General features: G+C 35.5%; 2 protein-coding genes across 2 annotated transcripts in view; both read right to left on the reverse strand.

Moving 5' to 3' along the window:
- Positions 1–2,087: 2,087 nt before the first annotated feature.
- LOC149572030 (transcription termination factor MTERF2, chloroplastic-like) overlaps positions 2,088–25,414 on the reverse strand; it is a 117,901-nt gene continuing 94,574 nt past the window's right edge. The window contains exons 5-6 of the mRNA XM_089813372.1: positions 2,941–3,215; positions 2,088–2,807 (exon numbers count right to left, since the gene is read on the reverse strand). Of these exons, the coding sequence (XP_089669498.1) occupies positions 2,561–2,807; positions 2,941–3,215 (522 nt within the window). The 3' untranslated portion in view covers positions 2,088–2,560. The remainder of the gene's footprint in view (positions 2,808–2,940; positions 3,216–25,414) is intronic.
- LOC149572031 (uncharacterized) lies at positions 16,802–19,710 on the reverse strand. The gene is made up of 4 exons (XM_089813371.1): positions 19,569–19,710; positions 18,003–19,436; positions 17,579–17,867; positions 16,802–17,460 (listed from the first exon to the last, which is right to left on the reverse strand). Exons 2-4 carry the CDS (start codon positions 19,394–19,396, stop codon positions 16,897–16,899), a joined length of 2,247 nt encoding a protein of 748 aa, XP_089669497.1. The 5' UTR covers positions 19,397–19,436; positions 19,569–19,710; the 3' UTR covers positions 16,802–16,896.

The following is a 25,414-nucleotide window of genomic DNA, read 5'->3' on the forward strand; positions in this document are numbered from 1 at the left end:
AATTTAAGTATCACAAAAGATCTCAAGAAATGCACAAGCAAACAATCAAAATAACAATGGACACATAACACAGTGATTACCATGGGGAAACCCTTTCGAGAGAAAAACCCCGCCCTCCAAAACTTGCAAAATGTATTATCAAATCAAAAAGATTACAATACACTTACAGTGCAAGTTCTTATAGGAGCGCATCACCACAACTTGAACTCGGATTGACACCTTCTAGCACTCAGCCTTGCAAACAAAACTCAACAATTCAAACTCCTCCCCAAGCCCTCCTTATATAGTGATTTTATAACCTGTAAACCACTTACAGTTTGACAAAACAATGGGCAAAACTACCATGCCACATGTTGCCCATTCTTGACATTTGTAATTCCAAGATGGGAAAAACAACCAAGTTAAAATAGCGATCCCATCCATAATTTTATCCCCTAGTTTAGTGTAATGTCCCCATTTTAGCAGTTGACCAAGTGTGTGTGCGTTAGCCTTGTTCTACATGGTCCCGAGGGCTAACGAAGGGTTTAATGGGATCTTGGAGTGTTTTGGCCTAGTCATTTCCAGTTTGGGCCAAAACGAAGTTGATTTACTCAGTTTCAGGCATACTTACTATTTTTAGTAAGTCGGCAGGACACAGTGCAGGTCAATTTTGGTGATTGGATTCAATACTCCTCGGTGAGAGCTTTCCGATGAGCTATCACTCGCATTATTCGAAGTCCGATTGCTAATACATTTTAATGCCTGAAGTTTTATTAAAGTAACGCCTAATTTAATTGTAAAATATTAAAGTGTTACTTTAATATTTATTTTATGGTGATGTGTACCCAAGGGAGACATAAGGGGTATTTTAATATATGTTTTATATTACACATCTTTATCCCACATTGCCCATATGAGTTGAGCGGACCCATGGGAATAGAATAAAAGGAAGCATTTGTAGCTTCATTAGACAGGTTGAATATGAGAAGAAATTGGTGTGTGAGTTGCAGCTCCGTTCTTGGCATTTGAGAACGTCTATCCTCTCTTGTAACATTCTAGACGTCATTCCCTTGGGGTTTGGCCTTTGGAATTATTTGTTATTGGCTTCATTATCAGGCAGTTTAGTTGCATTTCCGGCTACAGGCAGATTTGGTATTTTGCTCATATCTTCTTCACTACTTGTCCGACGCTTATGCCGCTTTGAGGGAATGGTATTACGAAGGTAGTGGACTGATTGAAGGACAAAGTATTGTAGCAGCAAGTTCAAAAGCATGGGCTGGAGTATTATGTCAATACTGCTGAAGTAATTAGTGAGTTTTTAAATCTGCCATGTATTTGGTTTTATGAATTCTGAAAATAACATTTTATTAGCAGCAGTTCATTTCCACTTTGCATATTATTGTAGTTTCTTTCTTGTTTATGTTGTATGATACCAATTCCATGCACAAACAACAACAAACAAATAAATGTTTGATTTTCGGAGTTATAAGGGGTTTAAAACATTAAACGGAGAAATAAGAGGTTGCATGCAAACTGTTTGACAAAATTCTTTTTAGCAAATTGGTTTAGTTTTTTGGGACATCCAGGGGTGCCCATTACATTTAGACCCCCATAAAAGACATAAAATAAGTTGTCTACGTTTAAAAATGGCCCTCCTATATTCTACTATGGACAGGGCACGTTTTGGCATTTTATACACTCTTTTCCAAGGCATAAATTATTGGAATATTCTGGAAAAAGATTGCAAGGTTGAGATACATGTTTCTCAACACCAATGGTGTAATATAGGAGGATAAACAAACTCCAATTTCCAGAAGTTGTTAAGTCTCTTAAATAATGAATGCATCCAACATTTTCATATAACACATTTATTGAAGCATGTCCATTCGACACTAGAAACATTTCACAGCCTGATAATTAGCTTCAGAATATGTCAGGCCTTTCCTTCCACATTTTTTAGTACCCTCAAAACAGATTTTACAGCATTGACAAGTTGTATTTATTACAATGCATTATTACAGAAAAATATATTATTTAAACAAATCATAGAAGCTACAGATTTCTCTAGATTCAGATGTTGGTTATGCAGTCCCATTTCAACACAACACTAATGTAATGAATACTTGTATGAAAGTGCACATGTTTAAAAAAGCAGTCTGAAGATTTGTAGTGAAGTCCTATAATCTCTGAGGGCCTTAGTTCACCTAATACATCATAACATCAAGTTCTGCACTACACAAAACACGGTTCCTTTCGAGAATAATGAGGAAATGAGGAAGCTTTCTAGGTATGGTTGAATTGTAATGTGCACATTGAAAACATTCTACAACCTGGAAGAATCTAACAATGGTTGGACACTGTAGATACACAGTCTACAGGAAGGATAAGTTTAGTTCTAACTTCTAACCACATACATTCATGAAAGATATTCTTCAGAAAGATGAAACTGTCCCCAGTTAGATCCACAAAAAGTGTCAGTTTTATTCTAATGGAGGCAAGCCTCTTCATTTCATAGCACTCTCAGGTTTGCAGAAAACTGATGAAAATTGTAGGAAACTTCCCTTTATTTAGAAAACAAGTTTTAGCCTCCACTTCCTTCAGGAGATACAAAGTTATTTCTTTCCTTCAGAGATTCATCAACTGGCACACCAGATATATCTGAATCATCAACTCCGTAACTTTGAGTACTTCCTAAAGCGGCTTGTACTCTTCGAGAAAATTCTTCATCGGTAGGGGCTAACATATATCGAAGACTGAAACTAATACCACTTTCAACAAGGATTTCATGTCGTGGAATGATCCGAGAACTCAGAGAATAACTAAAGAACCTGCTTGATATTAATTTCTTAGGCATTAGTTATCATTGACTCAGAGACAATTTTGCTTAAAGTTGTCATTAACTTGAAGCAGTGAAGTAAATTTTAGTTTATGCCATCAAAGTAACTAAAAACAGAAATTTACCTTGGAAATTCAATTATATCCTTCAACGGCCGAACCATGACTCGCTTCAAGAAACGGTATTTTGGTCGGATCACTAACAAATTGTACTTGAGCAACATTGGGAAATCGGCAATCATTCTGCCTAACATTTGACGAGGAATCCCAATAGCAAAGAAGAATTTTGTAACGACCTCAAGCTTGCCAGATAAACTACACCCAATAAGTTCTGGCTCAGATGCAATTACTTTCCCAATATCTGCTTCAGGAACTCCGGCTACTTCTATAAGGAACTTTACCTAAAATTCATTGCATAACAAGCAATTGAATAAGAAAATATGCATGATAAAAAGAAAACAGTGTTTAAGAATGACATTGAAAAACAAGGTTACATCAACTCACATAAGATGTGTCAATATCATCAAAATACTACTTTAGCACCCTACAACCAAAATATAAATCTTGACAAAAATTAAGCCATGAGTTGCCTACACAGGAATGAAATACATGAGCTAGATCTACTTCATTAACAAGAAAATTGCTTTCAACATATAAACTTAATACTGCTATTACATCTCCCCAAATTTATAGAGTCAATTGATGGTAGTGTTCTCTAGACAGTCTCATTTGAAATCCTGTTCAAATTATTTTTCTATCTCAAATATAACCACAAATTCACTCGTCTGATTAAAATAAACAGTCAAATGCTTCAAAATTTCAAAAAAGGTTCACTTAAGTAACTGTAAAAAGACACCGAGTTCCCACTGCCAACTGTCAGATAAGCATCAACTCCAAGATCTCAAAGGGAATGTTACAAAGTAACCATGACTATCTCAAATTGAAAGATGGAGCACAAGCATTTGTCTTATTTTAACCCACAGGTTTTGTCTCTAGTAAATCAAGGTGTTAATCTGTAGCAAATTGACATTCATACAATTCCTTCTAATGGTATAATATTCCCTAATACTCCAGCCTCATTACTTTTAGGAGTTCTAGTCCATATTTTTGGAATTCACTGTATCACATCCCTTTTTCTCTCTGGATATTTATTTCCCCCATAAACTTCACATTTTTGTGACGTTCTTCTCCAATTTTCATCCGTTTTTAAAAAAAAAAACTTTCTAGCTTACTCCAGATCAACCCTAACCTTGGATCATCAAATATTTGGCTTATTCATAATGACCTGTCCTCTGAGGTTGGTTAGAAAAAAGACTTTAGAGCTGCAGCATGTAAAGAAAATAATTGATACATAGAACTATGAAATTCATACCCACAAAACATTTCCTGTTCAATAAATGCAAATGTACAACAGACCATTATTTACTTTCACAACTTCAAACATTTTCTACAAATATATTTTCTATTGTAATTAGAAAATCTCAATTGCTGTTCTTACAACAATCCCATAGTTAAAACACCTATTATTTACAATAAATCTTTAAAATTGGGAGTTCCTCATATGGTCTTACCAATGCTGCAACCCGACCTGAGGAATCAAAAAGGAAAATGAGATGAGAGAAATTAGAAAATAGATGACAGCAAAAAGTATTGCCTGAGAAGTTGATTATTTAGATACAGCTTCTTTTATCACTGAATTGTGTGACTACAGTCACTTGAGCTTAACTCTGAGAGTTTAACCTGATTCGCATGCTTCATCTCAGGATACTACTACTAAATAGAAGACTTCCATGTTAGAATCCATCTTGTTAATCTTGGGCAAAGGATCCCTACTCAAAGGGCATGTGGCGTCTTTTAACTGCTCCCTCTATGATCAGGAAGTTAGCTCCAAGTGGAACCACAGATCCTATTTTTAAATTAATTTTTTGAAACAAAATTTTAAAAGCACTCATGCTAGTATCAGGTCTAAAGCGTGTCCACTTTGTACAATGCATGTATTATCATTCCTGGACAGAAGACTGCACTTTGTACATCATTTATGCGAATATCACTCTTGAAAGGAAAATTCGCCACCCAAAGAAGCAGGGAAAATACTAATAGCCATGGAAATGGAGTGTCTTCTTGGGAATTATAATCATGAGTTTAGGTAGCCATCTCATCTATATAATCAGCCATTTGAGAAATAGGATCAATTGTTAGAGATGGAACTGTAACTTGAGGTATAAGGTCAATTACGAATGACACTCGTATAAATGCTTACATGAGTCCACAAATATTCTTGACCAAACTATATCCTTGATATTCATGTTTAAAGCCACAACTAAATTATTTATAATGCAGTTCCACCTGGAATGGCATTGATATTAATGTATTTCTGAAGCTGATTCAGCATTATCTTAATCCAGTTTTCTTTGCCCTGGATAGCTTTGATGGCCTCATCCATAGACACCTCAACATCCAAGATCATCGTATATCATCTAAAATGTCAAGAGGTCTGAGTAACAAGAAAACATATTTCAAAATAACATTCCATTTATTAATTGCCTAGATTTCAACATTCAATCATATTGTATCAGAGACTTGGTACTTTTAAAATTTATGAAATTTACTATCTTGGCTGTTAAATGAAAGTGATTAGCTCAACTGGATTAATATGGTGCTGAATCAGTTTCTAAAAACATATTGATATCAATTCTATTCCAGGTGAGACTAAGTTTAGAAAACAACTAAGCAAGTAAGATCAACAACCGTAGCCAATCAACCCACGTTTCAGTTCTACAAATAACTGTTATTGTGCCTTTGTCCATGCAATGTGTGAGACTCTGAGTACAAACCACTTGTAAATATGGCTAGGTGCCAGAATCTCCTAACCTTTGTGACAGTTTTCAGGGTCAATGTCCCTGATCAACTAAATGTTCTCTAGATCAAGACATATGCCATCAGTGTGGCAATGTAGCCAAGGTAGTGGATTCTCTCCATTCCAAAATAGCGCTTCTCAACATTGGCATAGAGTTTCAATTGGTTTAAAATTGAATGAGGCCATTGAAAGTGCATTTAAGATGGCATCCAAGTGGATGACTGGCGGTTTAATTCATCATTAATTGCACCTTGTGTTTAAGTTTAAGTAGGCAGTTTGAATTTGTTTAGCTAAACTAATAAATAATAGTGCATGTCATCTCATTGATTGATGGAAGCATATGCTACCTCTACCTCACATCTTGACTGAATTAGATGCCACCTCTCCCTCATTACGCTAAGTTTTATTGACACCACAACTCCTACACATTGAGCCAATCCTCCAATTTATTGAGCCTTGCTCGATCTTTGTCAGACACTTTTCATCTTTGTTATTTTATTAAATTTCTATCAGACTTATGCAATTCTTTCTATATGCAGAATAAATCCATAACAAGACTTTAACAAATATGAATACCAAAGATCATATAATGTTGGTATGATGCTAAAATACTTTTGTCTTCAAGTCTGAAGATCACCGATTGAAGGAGAGTATTTATCAATTTCAATATTTTCCTCTTCATGAAATCGGCTCAAGTATGTATGTATGTATACACACACAAACACTTGTGGGAAAGTCATGAAGGGACATTTCTCCACAAAGTAGAGCCATATCCAGTCATGGCATGCCCTTTCACCAAGGGTTGCTTCCAAGAGGGCCGATTACCAATTGGTTTGGTTAATGTAATAACAACATGAAATCCGCCGGTCTGCTACATATAATTATTCATTATACAATGTATTGTTGTGCATAAGATTAGATCATTCACTCAACCGTAAGTATAAATGAAATATGATCCTTTCTTGATCTGTAGCATGAAGTTTATATAACTGCCAATGATCATTTACTTAATACATGGCAAGAGAGGATGGATGAATTCTGATTACACAGATTTATATACCTGAGTTGTAGTCTCGATCACATACACGGATGATGGTTTTTCAAAGCATTTAGAATGATTATTCTTATGGGCACAATCAGTGCATATGTGTGTATGTATGTCAGTCCAAATAGTAAACTGGCATACATACATACTTATATTAAAGGATCAGAGCAGTCATCCTTATATCTGACTGAAGCTACTATGCATCAACACTCCCTTTTAGCTAGGGAAGATATTTAGGTGTGTGTGTGTGTGTGTGTGTGTATTTTCAATGAAAATATCACCTAACTCATGATATCTAAGGATGCTTCAAGAATATCAAGTCACATGACATTCTTCACAAAGAGATCCAAGTTATGGTATGTGCACTGACATCACGTCTCATGATGTCTGCCATAACAAATCATTGCTCCACCGTGATAATTACATAAGGAGCAAATTGATGCACAACCAATATCAAGTCTTTATAATATCTATCAATTAAGTCCAAGAGATACTAACTATCAAGACATTTCCATGAATATCAAGTCAGCATGATATTTGTCATGATAGCACACTAATCATTGTAAAGTCGTCACCTTACAAAGTTAAACAAAAGTACTCATTATTTTAAAGATTGTCACCTTTCAATAATGTACACAAGGTAGGCCCATAAGTCATAAAAGAGATTTTACACTGAGTCACCACAGATTCAATCACATGAAGTTTTCATGGTGCCACACAAGACATCTGCCATGAACCATATCAAAGGGTGGATCCACTATGGCTCAATCCATAAGGTAAAAAAAATGGCTTTCACCTCAAACTTCTTTCTCAAAAGAAAGAATATGCATGGATACAAATAATAGATCACTAATGTTGAAGTTCCTTTTCAGCTAAGGCATCATTCTCCAATGTATTAGGTTTGCTCCAGAAGTACACAAAACTTTTCTCTAGCACGGGGCTTGGCGAGAATGTTGGCCCTCTATTCTTCAGTAATAATGTACCTCAACTGAAAGTTAGAGAGACCATCTCAACATGGTCTACTCCCTCTAAATCAATTTCATTGGATGTCAACAAACGTAGATCCTTAAGACACTTCCTCTGTCACGGAGGCATGTCTTATTTGATTCCATAGTAACATGAGTGAATGTAATAAACTGTGGGTTTATCCCTAGATTTGGCTATATTAGACATTCATGCTAATTTGGCTTCCTACAAGTAAATTCGCCAACCTCGTGACCTCTTTGTCCAAGGTTACTTCTAATATAATGTCAAAGTCCCTCTAAATGGTGTCTCCCTCTACAGAGGATGGATCTACCTTGCATTACATGCAAAGAGTCTAAGAGATCTTACACCTAAAATCTTCTCCCAAAGAGGGCTACAACATCACCATGCATTTCTCACAAAAGGTGGTTTCACCTTGAATTGCTTACTGAGGATGGTAGATACAACTGTATGTATCAAGGAAGTAGTCTACATGATTTTTCCCATTGCATCCTCTTTCGAAAATAAGTTCCTCCATAGTAAGAGAAATCTCAAACAAAGTTGCTCAATACCTAAGGTTGAGTGAATGATCTAATGTTATGCACAACAATACATTGTATAATATATTAATTATAAGCAATAGATCGGCGGATTTCATGTTGTTATTGCATTAACCAAACCAATTGGTAATCAGGCCTCTTGGAAGCAACCCTTGGTGAAAGGGCATGCGATGAATGGACATGGCTCCACTTTGTGGAGACATGTCCCTTCATGACATGTCCTATAGTAGTATATAAATATATATACTTGAGCCGATTTCATGAAGAGGAAAATATTGAAATTTATAAATACTCTCCTTCCTTGAATTGGTGATCTTCAGATTTGAAGACAAAAGTATTGTAGCATCATACCAACATTATATGATCATCGTTATTCAGATTAATTAAAGTCTTGTTCTGAATTTGTTCTGCTTATAGAAAGAATTACATAAGTCTGATATAAATTTAATAAAATAACATGGTATTAGAGCAATCATCCTGATTCCTTATATCTGACCAAAGCTACTATGCATCAACAATCTTGACCAATAAGTCAAATTTGACAATTTGAATTTTCTTATTTCTCAAAATTTCATGAGTCAAGAATTGCGGTTCATTTTTGCCCTTGGTAAACATATTTTTTATCGAATTTGTAAAAACATTTTGAATCATAAATGAGTATGTTATACCTTGTCCTTTGTGAACACTGAAAGCACACTAGAACTAAGTATCAAAATGGCCCTAGTTTATATCCTATATCACATTTGCAATAACTAAGGTTAAAATCATGTCTAATCAAGTAAGATATTTTATCCATTGTGCCTTCTGAATGTAAGTCCAGTCTTGTAATCACCAAATAAGAGTAAGAACCCCTATGGATCTCCAATTTTTGGACTTAGCAAACGCCATGTTGGGTGGATATTTTGCAACCGATGGTTTGTAAAACTTCTTTTGCAAAATAGGAGTACCAACCACCATGTGTGAGACAGAGTCTCCTCCTACCTTAAAGGGAAGGCTCCCCCTTCTCACTGTTCCTTGGATCAACTCAAGGTAAGAAATAAGTTTATCAATATTCTTTCCTCTTGTTTTAGGAAAGAATACACTCACGGAGCACGTAATGGACAAGATGGATCTCTTAACTACAATTCTATCTAAAAATTGAAAACAATGATACCCATGAACTCAAACCAATTCACAGGCTGATTGAAAGTGTACCAACTTAGATCTATGTCTATTTCTTCTATCCTATAAAAGTAAATCACTATTGTTGGACACACAAACGTCTAGACGTAAATGATTTCTAAACTCTAAGCCTATAAGTTATTCCAATTCACAAACATGAAAGTAACTTAATTCTAATGATATGTGTGAATATAAACAGCAATACAAACTATAGTCACAACTTCTAATTTGTATGACCCCAATGGCTTCCAAACATGGGTTTGAAACAAATTATTTCTCTCACTTTGCTCCAAATACAAATAACATTAGCATGAACTAAAGATAGCAATACAAATTGCAATCACAGCGTCCAATTTGTACTACCACAATTGTTTCCAGGTACAGCTTCAAAAAAAATTGTTTCTTCTATTCACCTCTCTTTCAAACTTGTACAAGAAATCACAATTATGCTTGCACAAATTTTGGAAAGCTTTCTTGCATATAAAAAGATGAAATTTACAATGTAAGGCACTCCCTTATATAGGCAAAGGAGTGAGAGGAAAGAGCAGAAAAAGGTGGGAAAAACTCAAACCATCTTGACAAAGTCAAAAAGGAAAGAAGACTTATTCAATTAAATTGTTGAAGGCATGTGTATTTCAATTGCATGCAAATCAATTACACGCCACATATCTTCTAAGCAAAATGATGAAAATATTGAAGTTGTCAGGAGTTTCTATAATCTGAGCCATTGCATCCTTTAATAATCATGGTGTTGCATCTTTTAAAAGCCTCCTCATTTTCATGTTGATCAGTCAATTGTCATTTGAAAACTTGATGTAGTCAAACTTTCTCATTCCACAGTTGTTGTGAATTCTCCTTTATCAGATCTACACATTTTGGATTTATCAACACTTTGAAAACCTTCTCAATGATGTCCAAATGTAAACTCAAAACAACTTTCTCATTAGCGTCTTTTAACTGATTTTTTTTTTTTTCAAAAACAAATTGCTTGGCGCATTCCCACACAAACTCAGGTTCTAGGGCAGTCATTGGGAAAGTGGAGATAAAATGAATTATTTCTTCTTTTGATTCAAAGCATCTACTTGACAAGATGTCTCTATTCTTTGAAGAAATTTTGACATATCTTGACTTGAAGAGTTCGTTGCATCATGAAAATTCCAATGGGATTGAATCCGTGAGGGTTTCAAGATTTGGAAAATGATGACAAATCCTTTCAAGATGAATGTTTTGAGTATGATTTAGATACATTTTGAACACTTAGATAGGCTGGAAATGGTACAAACAGCTTCTATTTTGGGCAAAAATGACCAAAATCAGGTTTTTTCAGGTGGATTGCATATGGGCAAAATGTGGCTCTTTGGCTATGAATGCGAGTAGATGTAGTTTGAAAGCATGTGGATAGGAAACTTCATGTTTAAAAATGAGAGTTTTCCCCCAAAATCAGGATTTAGAAATGCATTTACATGTGGTGAAAACTCATCAAATTTAACTTGTGTAAATGTGTATTGGGGTTTTAAAGTCTGATTACATATTGGGGTAAATTTAGAGATGGAAGCAATATGAAGGCTGGAAACATGAATGGATACTTGCATTCTTTGGGAGAACTTAATTTATTTTCTTCACAAAGAAACCAAAAACAAAACAAAAAAAAGCGCACAAAGTATTTACAAAACAAAGAAAAGAAAAGAAAAACATATCTCTTGCTTTAACACAATTGATAACTTTCAACATTTCAATTTTGGGAGGAAGAACCTTTTTGCATTACAAAGAATGAAAGTTTTGAATTTATTTATCAACTTAGAACAAAAATCTAGGGCTCAAAAAATGAACAAATGGAAAACAAAGAGCAAAAGAATCCATCAAATATGCAACAAGATCAAGAAATGCAAACAAAACCAAAGATTTTACACTTACTTGGAGAGCAAAGAGAAAATCTTGAAACAAAAAAGAAATTGGAATGAAACTCTCTTCTCCAAATTGGGTTTTCCAAAAACATTTTCAAATAGCATTCACAAGCTTTCAAAAGTCTTCCATTTGGCCCTAAGATAGGACTTTTCCAGCTCTATTACAAATTTAAATGATGTGAAAATGAGTCCCTCAAGGGCAGATCATACTTTTCATTCCCCATTACACATTGCATTTTGCATACCTCATGTAAATTGGACTTTTCCAGCCCATTTGCATATTTAAAAATGTGCAAGTAACAAGCTTCTAGTGTAGATCGCACTATTCCAAATGATTTGCAAATTTTAAAATGTTGAGTAAATGGCAATAGAAAGACAAATCGGGCTTTTCCAGCCTCTTGGCATATAACATTTTCCCTTCAAACACCCAAAATCGGGCTTTAAATAAGCATTTACATGTGTTAAATGTGATGGCAAGAGCATGAAGTTGAAAAGCATAAGTGAATTGGGATTTGCAAGCCACAATGCATATTTAAGATATGACGCCCAAATGGAGTGATCTTTTCATGTTGAAATGCATGCTCCTAATGTAAATCGGGCTTTTCCAGCTTATTTACATGTTGGATATGAACGACTTTATGCAAATCGTGATTTTTAAAACATAATACATATTACTTATTTTCCTTTCCATGCAAATCACATATTTCACAATCATTTACATGTTGCCTTGTTGCATAAAAATTGAAGAATAGAGCTAGTTACACTTTTTAAGCAGAATAACATTTTGTATTTTACATGCAAATGAGCAAATCAGTGTTTGCACAAAGAAATGCATATTTAAAATACATGTAAAACCACCCAGACAAGTTGTTTTGATAGAAAACAAGTAGTTTTTGCAAGCCAATCATGGTTTTTGAAGGTAGATACACATTGTGTATTCAGAAATATGCCATATACAATATGTATTTGACTCCAAAAAGTGTGTTTTGCCTCTTCGAGTGAGTAAAAACAACCAGGCGCAACTACATGTGTAAATGACTTGCACATACTTGGTGTTTCTATTTTGCACATATTTAATTGATTCACTTAAGTGAATCTCACTTCCTAGGGTCCATTACATATTTACACATAACATTTTGATATCTTATGTGTAAATGGGTTGAAAAAGTGAAATTTTCACTTAAGTGATTTAAGTTAAACTACAAAGTGCAACATAACATCAAATTAGATTAAAAAGTGCACTTTATAACTTAAATGACTTAAGTTATAACTTAAAAGAGCTAAAAATGCAACTATATAACTTAAAAACATATTGTAAAGTAATTTTAAGTCATATATTTCAAAAAGTGCAACATAACATCAAAATATAAGGTCTAATATTTAAAATATGCAATCAGATTTCTACAACCCAATTACACACACTTAAACCTTATTAACATTTGATTAACAACTCCGATTAAGCCCCAAAATATCTCAAACCGAGGGTGTGAACAAAAGCAAGAGATTGACAGAAACAAAAAGACTAAAACTAACAAAACAAACATGTTATAATGCAAAAAAAAAAAATGGAGGCCTCAATAATCAAGTATAGGTTACCAAATTTATAAACAAAAAGGACTTGATGAGAACCTTCAGTAAAAAGACTCGCAATATGAATTGGGCGAGATTAATTGATCAGTTTTTGCCAATCGTATAGTGAGTTATCTTAGAGAAATATGAAACAAGGCAAAGTTTCGTAGTGTTGCCTCCATTTTGTGATGACAAAAATGAATGACAACATGCTGAAATGCTTTAATGTATTTTGCAAATATATGATGAAATTCTCTGAAAACTCAATTTTGTCCTTTAGACATTTCATTAAATGGTTGGCATGCAATGCCTAAGTTCTGCTTCTTGAGTGTATACGTGCTTATTTTGTTTGTATTTGAATGATTTGTGATTCCAAATAATATACCAATACATGGTACTGATAACTGATAAATTGAATAAACAAATAGTGAACATTCAACTCTTCAAATGAATTTTTTATTTGCCACTATATCAAGTCTAATAAGAATTCAAAACAGGTCTGATACACTTGTCTCAGATTAAAATAACATGCAATATTTCAGTATATTTACAAAAAAAGATTGAGAATTCTTTAGTTTTCATAACAGGATGACAAAAGTCAAATACTGGAAAATCTGATATGAAAAATTAGCATCAACAATTTTGGAGATCAATGCAGCAATTGTAGCCCTTATCATGGACACTAGATGAATCAGAAGAATGGCACACAACCAGCAGTCAAATATTCTTCAAAAATCATCTGCAAACTTGTGATCTGCAAAATAAGTATCCTCTAAAACACTTATCAAGAGGAAGGTACTATAGCAAATACTGTTCCCAGGTACTGCATTGTCCCTATTCACAGGTATTGTAGCATCCCCCAATACCCTTGTAAAAAAAACCTTTGAAAACTTTCACCAATAAGTTCAAACTTGAATTCTGAATGAAGCCAACAGTTAAACAACCTTCAGCTGATATTTCACAACCTTAGAATGTTGATACAATGAAGAAGCTACGCTCTCCAATGCAGAATATGCAGAAACCCTAAGGTTCCTTCACCAAGAGAAGGGCTTTCCAATACACACATGTATAAAATGATCCCACGATACCCTTTCCAGTTTTTTTAGTGCCTTCTATATTCATCTTCAATCAGCTCGATTTCTTTTAAGGCCTTTAAACTCATTAAAAAACATTAAATACTTTTATAATTTCACTCAAGTCATTTAAAGGACCAATTTAACCATTAGGTTATATTATGTCATTTAAGTGCACTTTATTAAATGACTTTTTAAGTCATTAAGTGGCCCCATTCACATAAAGTGAAAATATAACTTTATAATTGCACTTTAAAATTGATTATTACTAAAGTATTAATTTATTAATAGATAACTAACATAACTCTTGAAACAATCATTATTTCTTGTTTTCATTTAAAAATAAGAGTTAACCATTATATCCACTGTGAATCTAACAGCCTTACTAAAAATAGTAACAGTCCCTTTGTACCATCCCCTAACTTACTATGTAGTATAAATAGTATGTCCCTCTAAATGGAACCAAAAACCTCTAAATATAAACAAATGAAAGATCTGGTGAGATAAACACTTACACAGCCACCTGACAAGATCCAAAACTACTAAATTGAACCCTCTAATCCACCATACTAGCCTATGAGGATCAAAATTATAGGATAATCCCTAAAACTCTAATACTCACAAAAATGGGGACATTACAAACTGCCCTCCCTAAGATCTGTTGTCTCCAAGAAATCACGACTACAAAGAAGCTCCACAACTTGAAAGTCCAAAGAAAGACTCTGAAATAATCTCTTACAGCAAACGGTTGAAGCACCAGCATAACCATAACTACACAAATATGAACAACCCAACTGTGCAATCTGTATGCACCAAATTTGTGCATCTAAAACAAATCATGTGCATGAAAGCCAAAAGTGAAATTGCAAGTAATCCACACCATGAACACCTTGGAATACTCCTCAGTGAATCTAAACTAGAACACTAACACGCACATAGGAGCTGACAACACACTAAAGATTGTCCAACCAAATATACCTAGGTCCCAAATCTAGAACAGAAGCCTGCCAAGAAAAACTCCCTCAAACTTTCACTTTTCTAATCTGATCACAACCTCACCATGCAGGAAATGGTGAAGCAATCCAATGGGACCCACCCAGCCAATAGTGTTAACCCTGTCACAACTTGGGTGCCAATGCAACTGATACTCACATCCATCTAAACTGTGAAGATAAGAACATCCAAACATGTTTATAACACAACTACTATCTCCATCCTTTGCTAACCTCCCATGGATGTGGTGAGTCTGCAAGTAATCCAACTTGAAGTCATTGATCCCATCTACTGTCGTCGGTATAATTGTGTATCAGCCAATGGGGCCCTTCGAGAAGGTTCTTTTTAATTGTCATGTAACCGACGGACCCCTTCAGGAAGGTTCTTCGGAAAGTATTTAAACACCCTCTTGGGTCATTGTAAAGTATCTAATCATCTGTATGTAAAGTCTTTGGCATATGCGAATAATAAACGGAATTTTGTTGTTCTTATCTATTGCCTGTACGCATTAATTTCTTTGCCCCAGTACAGTAAACATTTGGTGCCGTTGTCGGGGACCGAACCCGAGTCACGCGCATGACAGGCGGGAATACTCACCACTAAGAGATGGGAGAAGTTGGAGCAATGATGCAGTCAGTGCTAGAGCTTCAGATGGAAGCGGAGGTCAAGTTGAAGGTTCGGAAGGAGCAGGTCTACAAGCTTCAGGCTGAGCTGAGCGATCTGAGAGCACAGACCCGTCCCCCTGCCTAGTATCTTGATTCTAGTTGATGTCATTAGTTGTACAATTTTGTTGTATTGTCGTCCAAAGACGACTATTCTTTTTGGGGGGGATGATGTCATCGGTAAAATTGTGTATCACCCGACGGGCCCTTCGGGAAGGTTCTTTTTAGGTAGTTGACGGGCCCGTCGGTAATTGTCATGTAGCTGACGGACCCCTTTGGAAAGGTTCTTCGGAAAGTATTTATACACCCCCTTGGGTCATTGTACAATATCTAATCATCTGTATGTAACATCTTTGGCATATGCGAATAATACAACGAGTTTTGTTGTTCTTATCTATTGCCTATACGCATTAATTCATTTACCCCAGTACGGTAAACATCTACCGCAAATGGAAAATACTCATCCCACAAAGGATGGAATAATCCTAGACCCAATTCATATTGATGCATCGTCAAGTCTTCCGCAAGTGCATCAAAAAGAAAAAGATGAGCACTCCTCACTGTGTAGTTATGATAACCCTCTTTGAAAACCCAACCACAAAATCTCTATAAGGAAGCATTGTAGTTAGAGCATCTACAATCACTCCCACCAAATGTTGAATGCCGTGTGATCCATGGATGAGAGTAGCCTCAATAACTCCAAAGGATCCAACCTAAAACGCAAGACTCTCAAGCAGGTATTGAATAAATGAATCCATGTAATAAAAACAATATAAGGCAGAATCATCATATTCTTCTCTATGCTCCACGGAGTTTCCGGGACGGGGACGTTTTAGGGGACGGGAACGTGTTTCCGGTACGGGTACGGGTCGAAGCCAAAATTTAGGGGACGGGACCTCAGGGGACGGCTATAAAATATAGGGAATTTTAAATTTTTTATATATGGAGAATTAGACTTCTTTAGAGATATATTTCTGATATGCATACCATAACAATGATAAATCATAACATTGATAAACCATTCACCATAGAATACATGGAAATTGAAAACTATTAAGATTAGAATCAAAATGAGAATATGATATGATGATATATCCGAATATCGCATACAATTAGCAAAAATGCCCAAAGGCTCCAAGTATCAATCTATCATCATCATGCATGAAATGAAAATCAAAATGACACAATGAAAGTAAATACTAGAAGTGTAAATGAGATGTCCAACTCCATAATAATCAAAAGCAATAATGTATCTGAGTATCTGAAAAGCAGAAAGCCAAATATATGGCTGTCCTCTAGGAATCTAAATCTCTATCTAAATCAAGATCATCATCAATCTCATCCTCTGAATCACTGGCAGGGGTAGGCAGAGGGTCCTCATCCAATGGAACTCCAAGCAGCCCTGGGGGTGTGTTATCCTCATCAATCTGCAATGCATCCTCAGGATTAACATCCCAACGTAGTGCTGGAGTCTGTCGATACTCAAGACTCTGTCGCTCCTGTAGTCGCAATACACTATGAACAGCCACAAGCTTCTCTGATCGTCTAGAGGTAAGGTTGTTCCTCTTGACCGATTGAATGAAGCTATATGTAGACCAATTCCTCTCTGCAGCAGAGGAACTCGCAACCTGTGAGAGAAGACGGGTGGCAAGGGCTTTCAGCTCAGGTGCATCTCTACCATGCCATGTCCACCATCCAATCGGGTCCTTTTGAGCTAATGTAGCTCTATCAGTCCTCGCCTCTGGTCTACCAAATGTTGGACCACGAAGATTGGCAAAGTCAAGCCATTGCCCTCGAATTTTTGCAGCATCCTCTGTACTATACATTTTTGAAAGGGCCTTGAAGAAGCCGTCCTTCACCTATATTGAACAAACAAAAATTAAGAAGTGAGAACTTAGAGTTTATAAACTTTACAAATAAAATAAAATATTTAAAAATGTATTATAAAATCAGAATTCTTTAATAAATTAAACTCACCTCCTCATCATTAGATGGAAGCACTCTCCCAGGCCTTGGTGCATACCATTTTGGATTGACTGCATAGGCTGCCATATGAAGTGGGTTGTTCATAGTGTTCCACCTTTTCATTACAATGGGCTTAAGATGCTCCTCGTAGAACTCCAAAGTAGGTTCCTTATCTTTAACAGCTTGCTTGATCTGCCCAAGCATGCTATCAAAAGTCTCATAAATCTCTCCAAGGCTAGGAGAGTCAGTATCAGCATATCTAATGACCTGCACAATAGGGTCAATGAAGGAGCAAATGTATCTGCAAATGAAAGAAAATTGCAAGTGAGAAACATAATATGTTAAAAAAATCAGCAAGTGCTTAAATCAATTTTTTTTTTTTATTAAATCAGCAATAATAACAATTATGATATCCACCAATTCTTAAGTTTCTTACCTCATTGTGGTCCACCAATGTTCATCTAGGATTCTTCGTTTGACAAGTCTTCCATCTGGGGTGCTTGATTCATGCCATCTATTCCACTCTGCATTGACCACCATGGATTGTAAGGCCTCTTGGACCTCAAGCATCCTCTCCAACAAAATGAAGTAGCTAGCATATCGAGTCTCCACAGGCTTGAGGAATTCTTTTTTGGAAAATGTCCTAAATAATGCAAGAGATGTGTGATGATTGCAAATAAACATTTGCACGTCTCTAGCCTCAAACACCATAGTCTTTATCCAATCAATTTTCCCAAAGTCCTTCAAGGTGTTATTCAATGCATGTACACAACATGGGGTCCAAAAAATGTGTCTATAGGTGCTCTCTATTATCAATCCAGCTGATTTACACACACGGGCTGAATCAGTGACTACTTGCACAACATTTGAAGTCCCTACCTCTTCTATAGCATCCTTCAAAATCTGAAATTGGAAGGATGCATCCTTCTTTTTTCCCGAACAATCAATGGCTCTAAGAAAATAGGCCCCTGCTGTACTAGTGACAATAAGATTGATGAGTGGCCGATGTTTGATATCGGTCCAACCATCCATGATAATAGAACATCCATCACTCATCCATGTTTGCCTCATATCCTCCATCAAAATGTTTACTTTTGAGTACTCTTTGTCAAGGATAGTGGTGCGTAATTTAGTCTCTCCTGGTGGTACAAATGAGGGACCAGCAGCATAAATATCTTTGCACATTTGTTTATAGAATGAGGAACGAGAAACATGGTATGGTATGCCATGAGCAACAAGAAATCTGCCAATGGACTCTTCAGCTCTATCTTTTGCTTGTATGTTAAATAAATCAGCCACATTGGTATCTCTCTTAGTCTTGGCCTTTCCCTTCCCTTTACTAACAGTGCTAGTGGGAGTCAATGAGGGTGTGGGTGTGCTACTCATAGGACACCCGGATTTCAATAACTCCCCCTCCACATACAACCTATTGGCCTCAAGTTTTTCTTCCTCCGTAATTTTTTTGCAACCTTTCACCCCTTGCCCACCTATCCATAAAAGATGGCAATACACTCTTGTGTAGCTCCCAAAATAATGCTTCTTACATAAATGACACTCCCATTCCCTACTACCCCCCGAATTTTTCTTCTTATTCTTGTCTACTTTTGTGGCAAATTGTAGGAGAGGTTTCTTAGGGTTGAATGGGCCTTTGGCATATTGTTTTAAGGCTTTGGAAGGGCACTCAAATGGATTAGGCATAGGGACATCTACATTAGGCTCATCAATGGCTGCCCTAGGTCTTTTTCTTGGTCTTTGTAATTGTGACACTTGAGTTTCTTGCATGGCAACTTCCATGCTATCACTACTTCCCTCACTCTCACTGCTGCTCATGTTTTTGCCTTTGGATTTTACAATGATTTATAGTATACTGCTGCAAGTTATAGAAAAAAAAAATATTTCAATGTTCCATTAACATGCCCTCTTTATGTCATTGAAAAAAATGAAAAATGACAACAAACAACAATGAAGTTTGAATCAAACAAAAAGAAAATAAAAAACATACCTAGAATGAAGTAGAAATGAAGGCAAAACTTTCTCTTCCACCTCCAAAACACACTCCTCTTTTGTTGTTGTTGAATGTTCAATGTTTTCCTCTTCCTCTTCCCAACTTGCAAACAACTCCAAATGAGCAATGAGCTCCAACTTTAACTATTTAAGAAGACACATTAGGGTTAACAACTTAACATCCATGTGGGCCCTAGGCGGAATAGAAAAGATTAAATTTTTTTTTAAAAAAACCATTTTTTTTAACTTTTTAACTCACCCATGGCCGGCTGGAAAATAGGGGACGGCGTGGGCAAAAGGGTACGGGCGAGGGACGGGAACGCCGTCCCCGGTACGGAAATCCGTACCCAAGTTTCCTACGAAATTTTTTTTTGCGTTTCGGGGACCGTCCCCTTTCCCCTCAAAAAGGGACGTCGCAAGGTACGTCCAAAATCCGTACCCGCGTCCCCGTTTCGTACCCGGTACGGGTACTAGGGTACAGAGGCAGGGGACGCGTCCCCGTGGAGCATAGATTCTTCTACAAACCTCAATTGATCAATTTGGCTCTGCGACACAACAAACTCGCATCCAAAATCAGCTACGTGGGATGAAGTAACAAATTTGTTTCTAGAGAGGAAAACAAATCTATATGAGAATAATATTCCCAACCAAATGACACTTGGCGAGTCCACTGCGAAAATGATGGAGTAGCGTTGTGTACTAACACATGACTCTTTAAAAGATTCAACACTACCACACAAGAGCTTTTATAAATCTAACTTGCATCTTTGTTATAGTACTAACCTTGGGAGAAACTAATGCAACAAATGGTCCTCTACTTCTCTCAACCAAAATGCTCATCCTAACAGAGACTATCGGACCTATATTAGCAATGGATGTAGCCACAACCTCAATAAAAACCATGGATATATGATCAACACCAACAACCACTTTAAAACTCTGTATTCTATGTGCAATTAGTGAAGACTGTGCCAAATTCAACTCTATGGTAAACTCCTCTAACCATGAATGTGTCTTCTAAAGGGCCAATTGGGTGCTCCCTGATGAGTCTATAGTCACCTCAAGCTCATGAGTGAGCTTGTCAACCTCCTCTTCCTTCCCCTTCAGCGTATTATAGAAAATACAATCCAGCTTGAGAAAAAAGTCCTTATTAGGAAGCAATTGAAAGTAAATTATGTTTCATTATTCAAATTGCTTCTCAAAGTGTATGAAACTTTGCACGGGAAAGACCATTATCACAATGCTCATCTATCACAAGAGTACTCTATCCATATCTGTCCAACATCAAACAAGCAACATCATAATGCTCTAATGTTATAGCAATCATACTGTTGTTAACCTTTAATTGCCCTACTAGAAGAGGAGCCTGGAACTTATCACACCCATTCACATTTTCTAATGTATAGTCTACACTATGACATGAAGTGAAATCATCATTGCTTACTAAATGATAAGAAACATCATCTGTGCTATTGAATTTGCACATAATATCATCAAAGCTACTACTCTTATGTACCTCATAAGATTGCTCAAAAGACATTGCAAATGTTATTGCTTTAGTAGTATCTTTGCACACTCCTTAACTAATAATTAAACTAAACATTAAAACTCCTTATATTTATATTATTTAATAAACACTAATTAAAATTCAATTAACACTGATTAATTTATAAATATTAAAAGAGAAACATAAAATAAAATTTGCATTTAATAACTTAATATTAAATTTTTATTTATTTATTTATAAAAATATTCTATTAAATTTTTTCTTGAATTTTACCCCTTGCTGCTCATATTAGCTTCAGCTACACACGGCAGCCTTAGGTTGTTCGCAGCAATGAGGGGTAAAGCCCATTCAAAACAAAATTTAATAAAATAATTTTTTTCAAGTTATTTATATTTTAATTTTAAGTTATTAAATGTAATTTTAATTTTATGTTATTATTTTAAAACTTATAAACTAATCAATGTTAATTGAATTTTAATTAGTGTTTATTAAATAATATAAATAAGGAGCTACTTGGGGTACTTAGGGTATCCGTACAGGTACGCGTACGGTATTTTTCAAAATAGGGAATGGGGGTACTTGGGTATGTCAAACTTTATTTTTAATTAATCTTTTATATTTATAGAAAATCTGACATTATGAGTCATCACAATGGTTTTTCGAATCAAGAATAGTGATAAAGTTTGCAAATGTAATGTATTGTTTTCAGTTTCAGATTTGCTATATGTTTGTAATAAATGATAAATGTTTAGATGCATAACAGAGAAGGGAGATTTTAAACATGAACAAGAAGATCATTAATCATATGACAATGGCATATAGCAAATGATAAGCTTCTGACTTGAACAGTGATAAAGTTATTGTTAATCAATATTGTATCATTAATTTAAAATAGTAAGGTATTGAATTAAGCTTGATAAACAAGCTGATATGCAAACAAAAAACTGAAAAGAAAAAGAAGAAATCTTAATCAAGGTCCTTAGCTATGATGCTCTCCACTGGGTATTGGGATACACGTACTTGGTACTTGGGTACGTGGGTATGTGTACCAAGGTTGTGAGCAAGTGGACCCATGCAACCTTGATAAGGAGTTTTTATATTTAGTTTAGTTATTGGTTAATGAATATTAATTGGAATTTAATATTTATTAATTATTTTATATTTCAACTAAGATGTATGTATGCATTGAATCTAGTTAATCCTTACATATGATTCATGTTATTGGTATTGAGATGTTTAAAATTTAGAAATGACAATCTATTGAATTGGAGATATGTAAAAATATATTATCGTTTTATTATTAGGCGCAATCTTATGGCCAAACCTGACTATTGAAAACAAATGAAAATTAACTATGTAACTAACTTCAGGAAAATGACAAATACCTAACTAAATTGATAAAATGTGTATTTTTATAGATGGTTGATTATGGTGTTTTTGTGATGTTATGTAGTACGCCAGAGGCTATGGGGTTCTATTTTACGTGTGAAATGATATAACCATTTTTATGTCCCAATTAGTTTGTTTATGGTTTGGAGTGTAACTATGAGTAATCCTACTTGTTTTGGATCCCAGTTGTGAAAGAATGATTCTACAAATGTCCTAGTGTTTCTTAAAGGAATTTAGGAAGCATCATCCAAATAATGTGAGGGCTTGCATGAAAACTATCATATCCTTAATCTTAGATAAGGATGATGACATATGTAAGCAATTACAATCAGATTTGTTGACAATTTGGAGAGAACATAAGATTTCACCTATGGGTTAAGAGCTCACAAAGGATTTGACTGAACATGAGATTGATAAGTTCAAGGAGCACGTGACTCAAAATGAGCTAATTTCAGTAGGCATACAGGTTGTAGGATCTTTGAAAATGAGCAAGAATCACATGAGAAAAGAGAAGCCTTGTTTCACATGCCAACATACTTGATCACGTGTGGGAACAAGAAGGAAGAAGAGATAGCTTATGAAGTTCAGATTGTTAAGTTTTGCCCAGAAATGAAGATAAACAGCGATAAGAAAATTAAATGAGATGCACAAAAGACATAAGTAATTATCCTAGGAAAACCCTTCCACTTGAAGGGAAAAACTCAGCCACACCAGCAAAAAATCTCTTTTATTGATAATAAAAATGTTGAAGGTATATGATGTTTTTTGCTTGATACATTATCTATAAAGAATAGAGAGACTCTTCATTACACAACTTTTGGTCTCTTCAATTTTCAAATATACAACTCTTCATATTTCCATACACATGCCCCTTCACATGACACATGTTTCTAAATATTATCTCAAATATTGCTACAAATGTTTTCTTCAGTTGAAGATGACCATAACAGTTATAACAGTCATATTTCTATTTCATAAAATTCATGATAAATATTTTTATTGGAGGTACAATCTTCAACACCTCCCCTTAGCAAGAGAGAGATTCATGCATAGCTGCAACCAAAGATGTCAATGATAAATTCTCATCACATAGATTCTCATACAACAAAAACATATTATCTTGGCATGGCATCATATTATCATAAAATGGAGTCACGCACATGACTTCCACCATGCCTCATCACAGAGGGTGGAAAGAGGGCTTTCACCTTAAACTTCTCTTAGACAAGAATGCATTTCCACCATGCCTCAGCACAAAGGGTGGATCCAAGAGCTTTCACCTCAAACTTCTCCCAGAGAAAAATGCATTTCCACCATGCCTCAATGCAGAGGGTGGATCCAAGGGCTTTCACCTCAAACTTCTCCCAGAGAAGAATGCATTTCCACCATGCCTCAACAAAGAGGGTGGATCTACCATACCGACATGCAAAGGGTGGATCTACCATACCTACACACAAAGGGTGGATCTACCATACCTACTTGCAAAGGGTGGAAAAGGGATTTCACCTCGAACTTCTCTCACATAGAAAAACTCATTAACAAGCACGTATAGGAATGATTGAGATTCTCTCTCAATAGAGGCTTCCTCTTAGCGGAAGTAGCTTTTATCATCATAATAAGATAGTTGATGTAACATCCCTCTAAAGCTAAACTTCTCCCTTTGAGTCATCAAAGCAACATCCTCATCTCATTGCTTCTTGTTGCACCCTACCAAGAAATATTAATAACTCATAAAATCAACTATAATAGAGATCAATGCTAAAAGCATACACCATAAGAATATAATCATAGAAAACTTATCTGAGAATTGCACAATATGAGTTTAACCTCCTCAATCGACACCATGAATTTACATCTTTACCAATGCTCATAAGAACTTCACATCTTCATAATATGAACCAATAACTCCGATAAATGAACCAACAAGTAATAACATCAATTGACCACATAACCATGCTGCCAAATCACCGTATGAAGCCAAGACTTATTATTTACAATCCTCTCAAGGCAATCTGATCACGATGATAGTTGTGAGAAATATAAATTTAAATCAATACTCACAACCCTAAACCTAAAAAATTTGCCCGGCACTTAAAAACTACTCGGCACATGAAGGTGTCGAGTGCCAGTTTTGCTCGGCACTTAATGGTGCCGAGTGAAAGTCAACAGGTGCTGAGTGAGCTCGGCACACAAAGAAAAAATTTCTCGGCAACAATGGATGCTGAGTAAGCTCGGCTCCAATTGAGAAAGAGAAGAGGATGCCGAGTGTTCTGTTCAAACTGAAAAATATTATAACTTGTAAAATTTCAACGTGAATGCTTTCACCATTAAAACCAAAAGACCCAATACTTGAAACTTCCAAACAAACTTGTCAAATGCAATAAACAAGGGAAGAGCAATGGATTCAAGTATGTCTATTTGTTTTACTATTCAACTGAGATTAAACTATTACAAAATCTGGGAGCATTCGGCTTCAACCAGAAAACCCTAAAATAACCCTAAACTGGTGAATCTTCAAACTTCAATAAACTTTAAACTTGCAATACTAATGGCTGCATACAATGGTGCCTAGAGCAATCACTACTTCAACAGGACAAAACAAAACAACAACCAACTCACAGAATGAATAGAGGAGTCACGTGCAATTGAAGACACTAAACATACTTCCTTCTGTCTCTACAACAAGTGGATTTGCTTACCACTTTCTTCTTCTTCCTTTTCTTTGCTCTACTGAAATGAATCTCTGAATAATCTGAATGAATGAATATGAATGAAGAAACATTCCCTTTTGTCACATTCCATTTTCCCCCTCATTTCTGATTTCAAAAATCTCACTCACCGTATTTATGTTTCTGTCTGTTCTGGACATCAGAGGTGGTAGGTGAGCGTTTGGCTCTTGGGGCAAACGTCAACTGCTGCATTAAATATTCCAACAATAGTGACAACAA

This window comes from Cupressus sempervirens, chromosome 2 (genome assembly GCF_028749045.1).
Source record: "Cupressus sempervirens isolate cs-2001-9-10 chromosome 2, ASM2874904v1, whole genome shotgun sequence".
Classification (NCBI taxonomy): Eukaryota; Viridiplantae; Streptophyta; class Pinopsida; order Cupressales; family Cupressaceae; genus Cupressus; species Cupressus sempervirens.

What these genes read in the sequence shown, in the direction of transcription:
- LOC149572031 (XM_089813371.1), bottom strand. Translation starts at nt 19,396, where the DNA reads ATGAGCAGCAGTGAGAGTGAGGGAAGTAGTGATAGCATGGAAGTTGCC. An exon ending in CATTGGTGGACCACAATGAG is followed by an intron (nt 17,868 to 18,002) that starts GTAAGAAACTTA and finishes TTTCATTTGCAG; the next exon opens with ATACATTTGCTCCTTCATTG. An exon ending in TTCCATCTAATGATGAGGAG is followed by an intron (nt 17,461 to 17,578) that starts GTGAGTTTAATT and finishes TGTTCAATATAG; the next exon opens with GTGAAGGACGGCTTCTTCAA.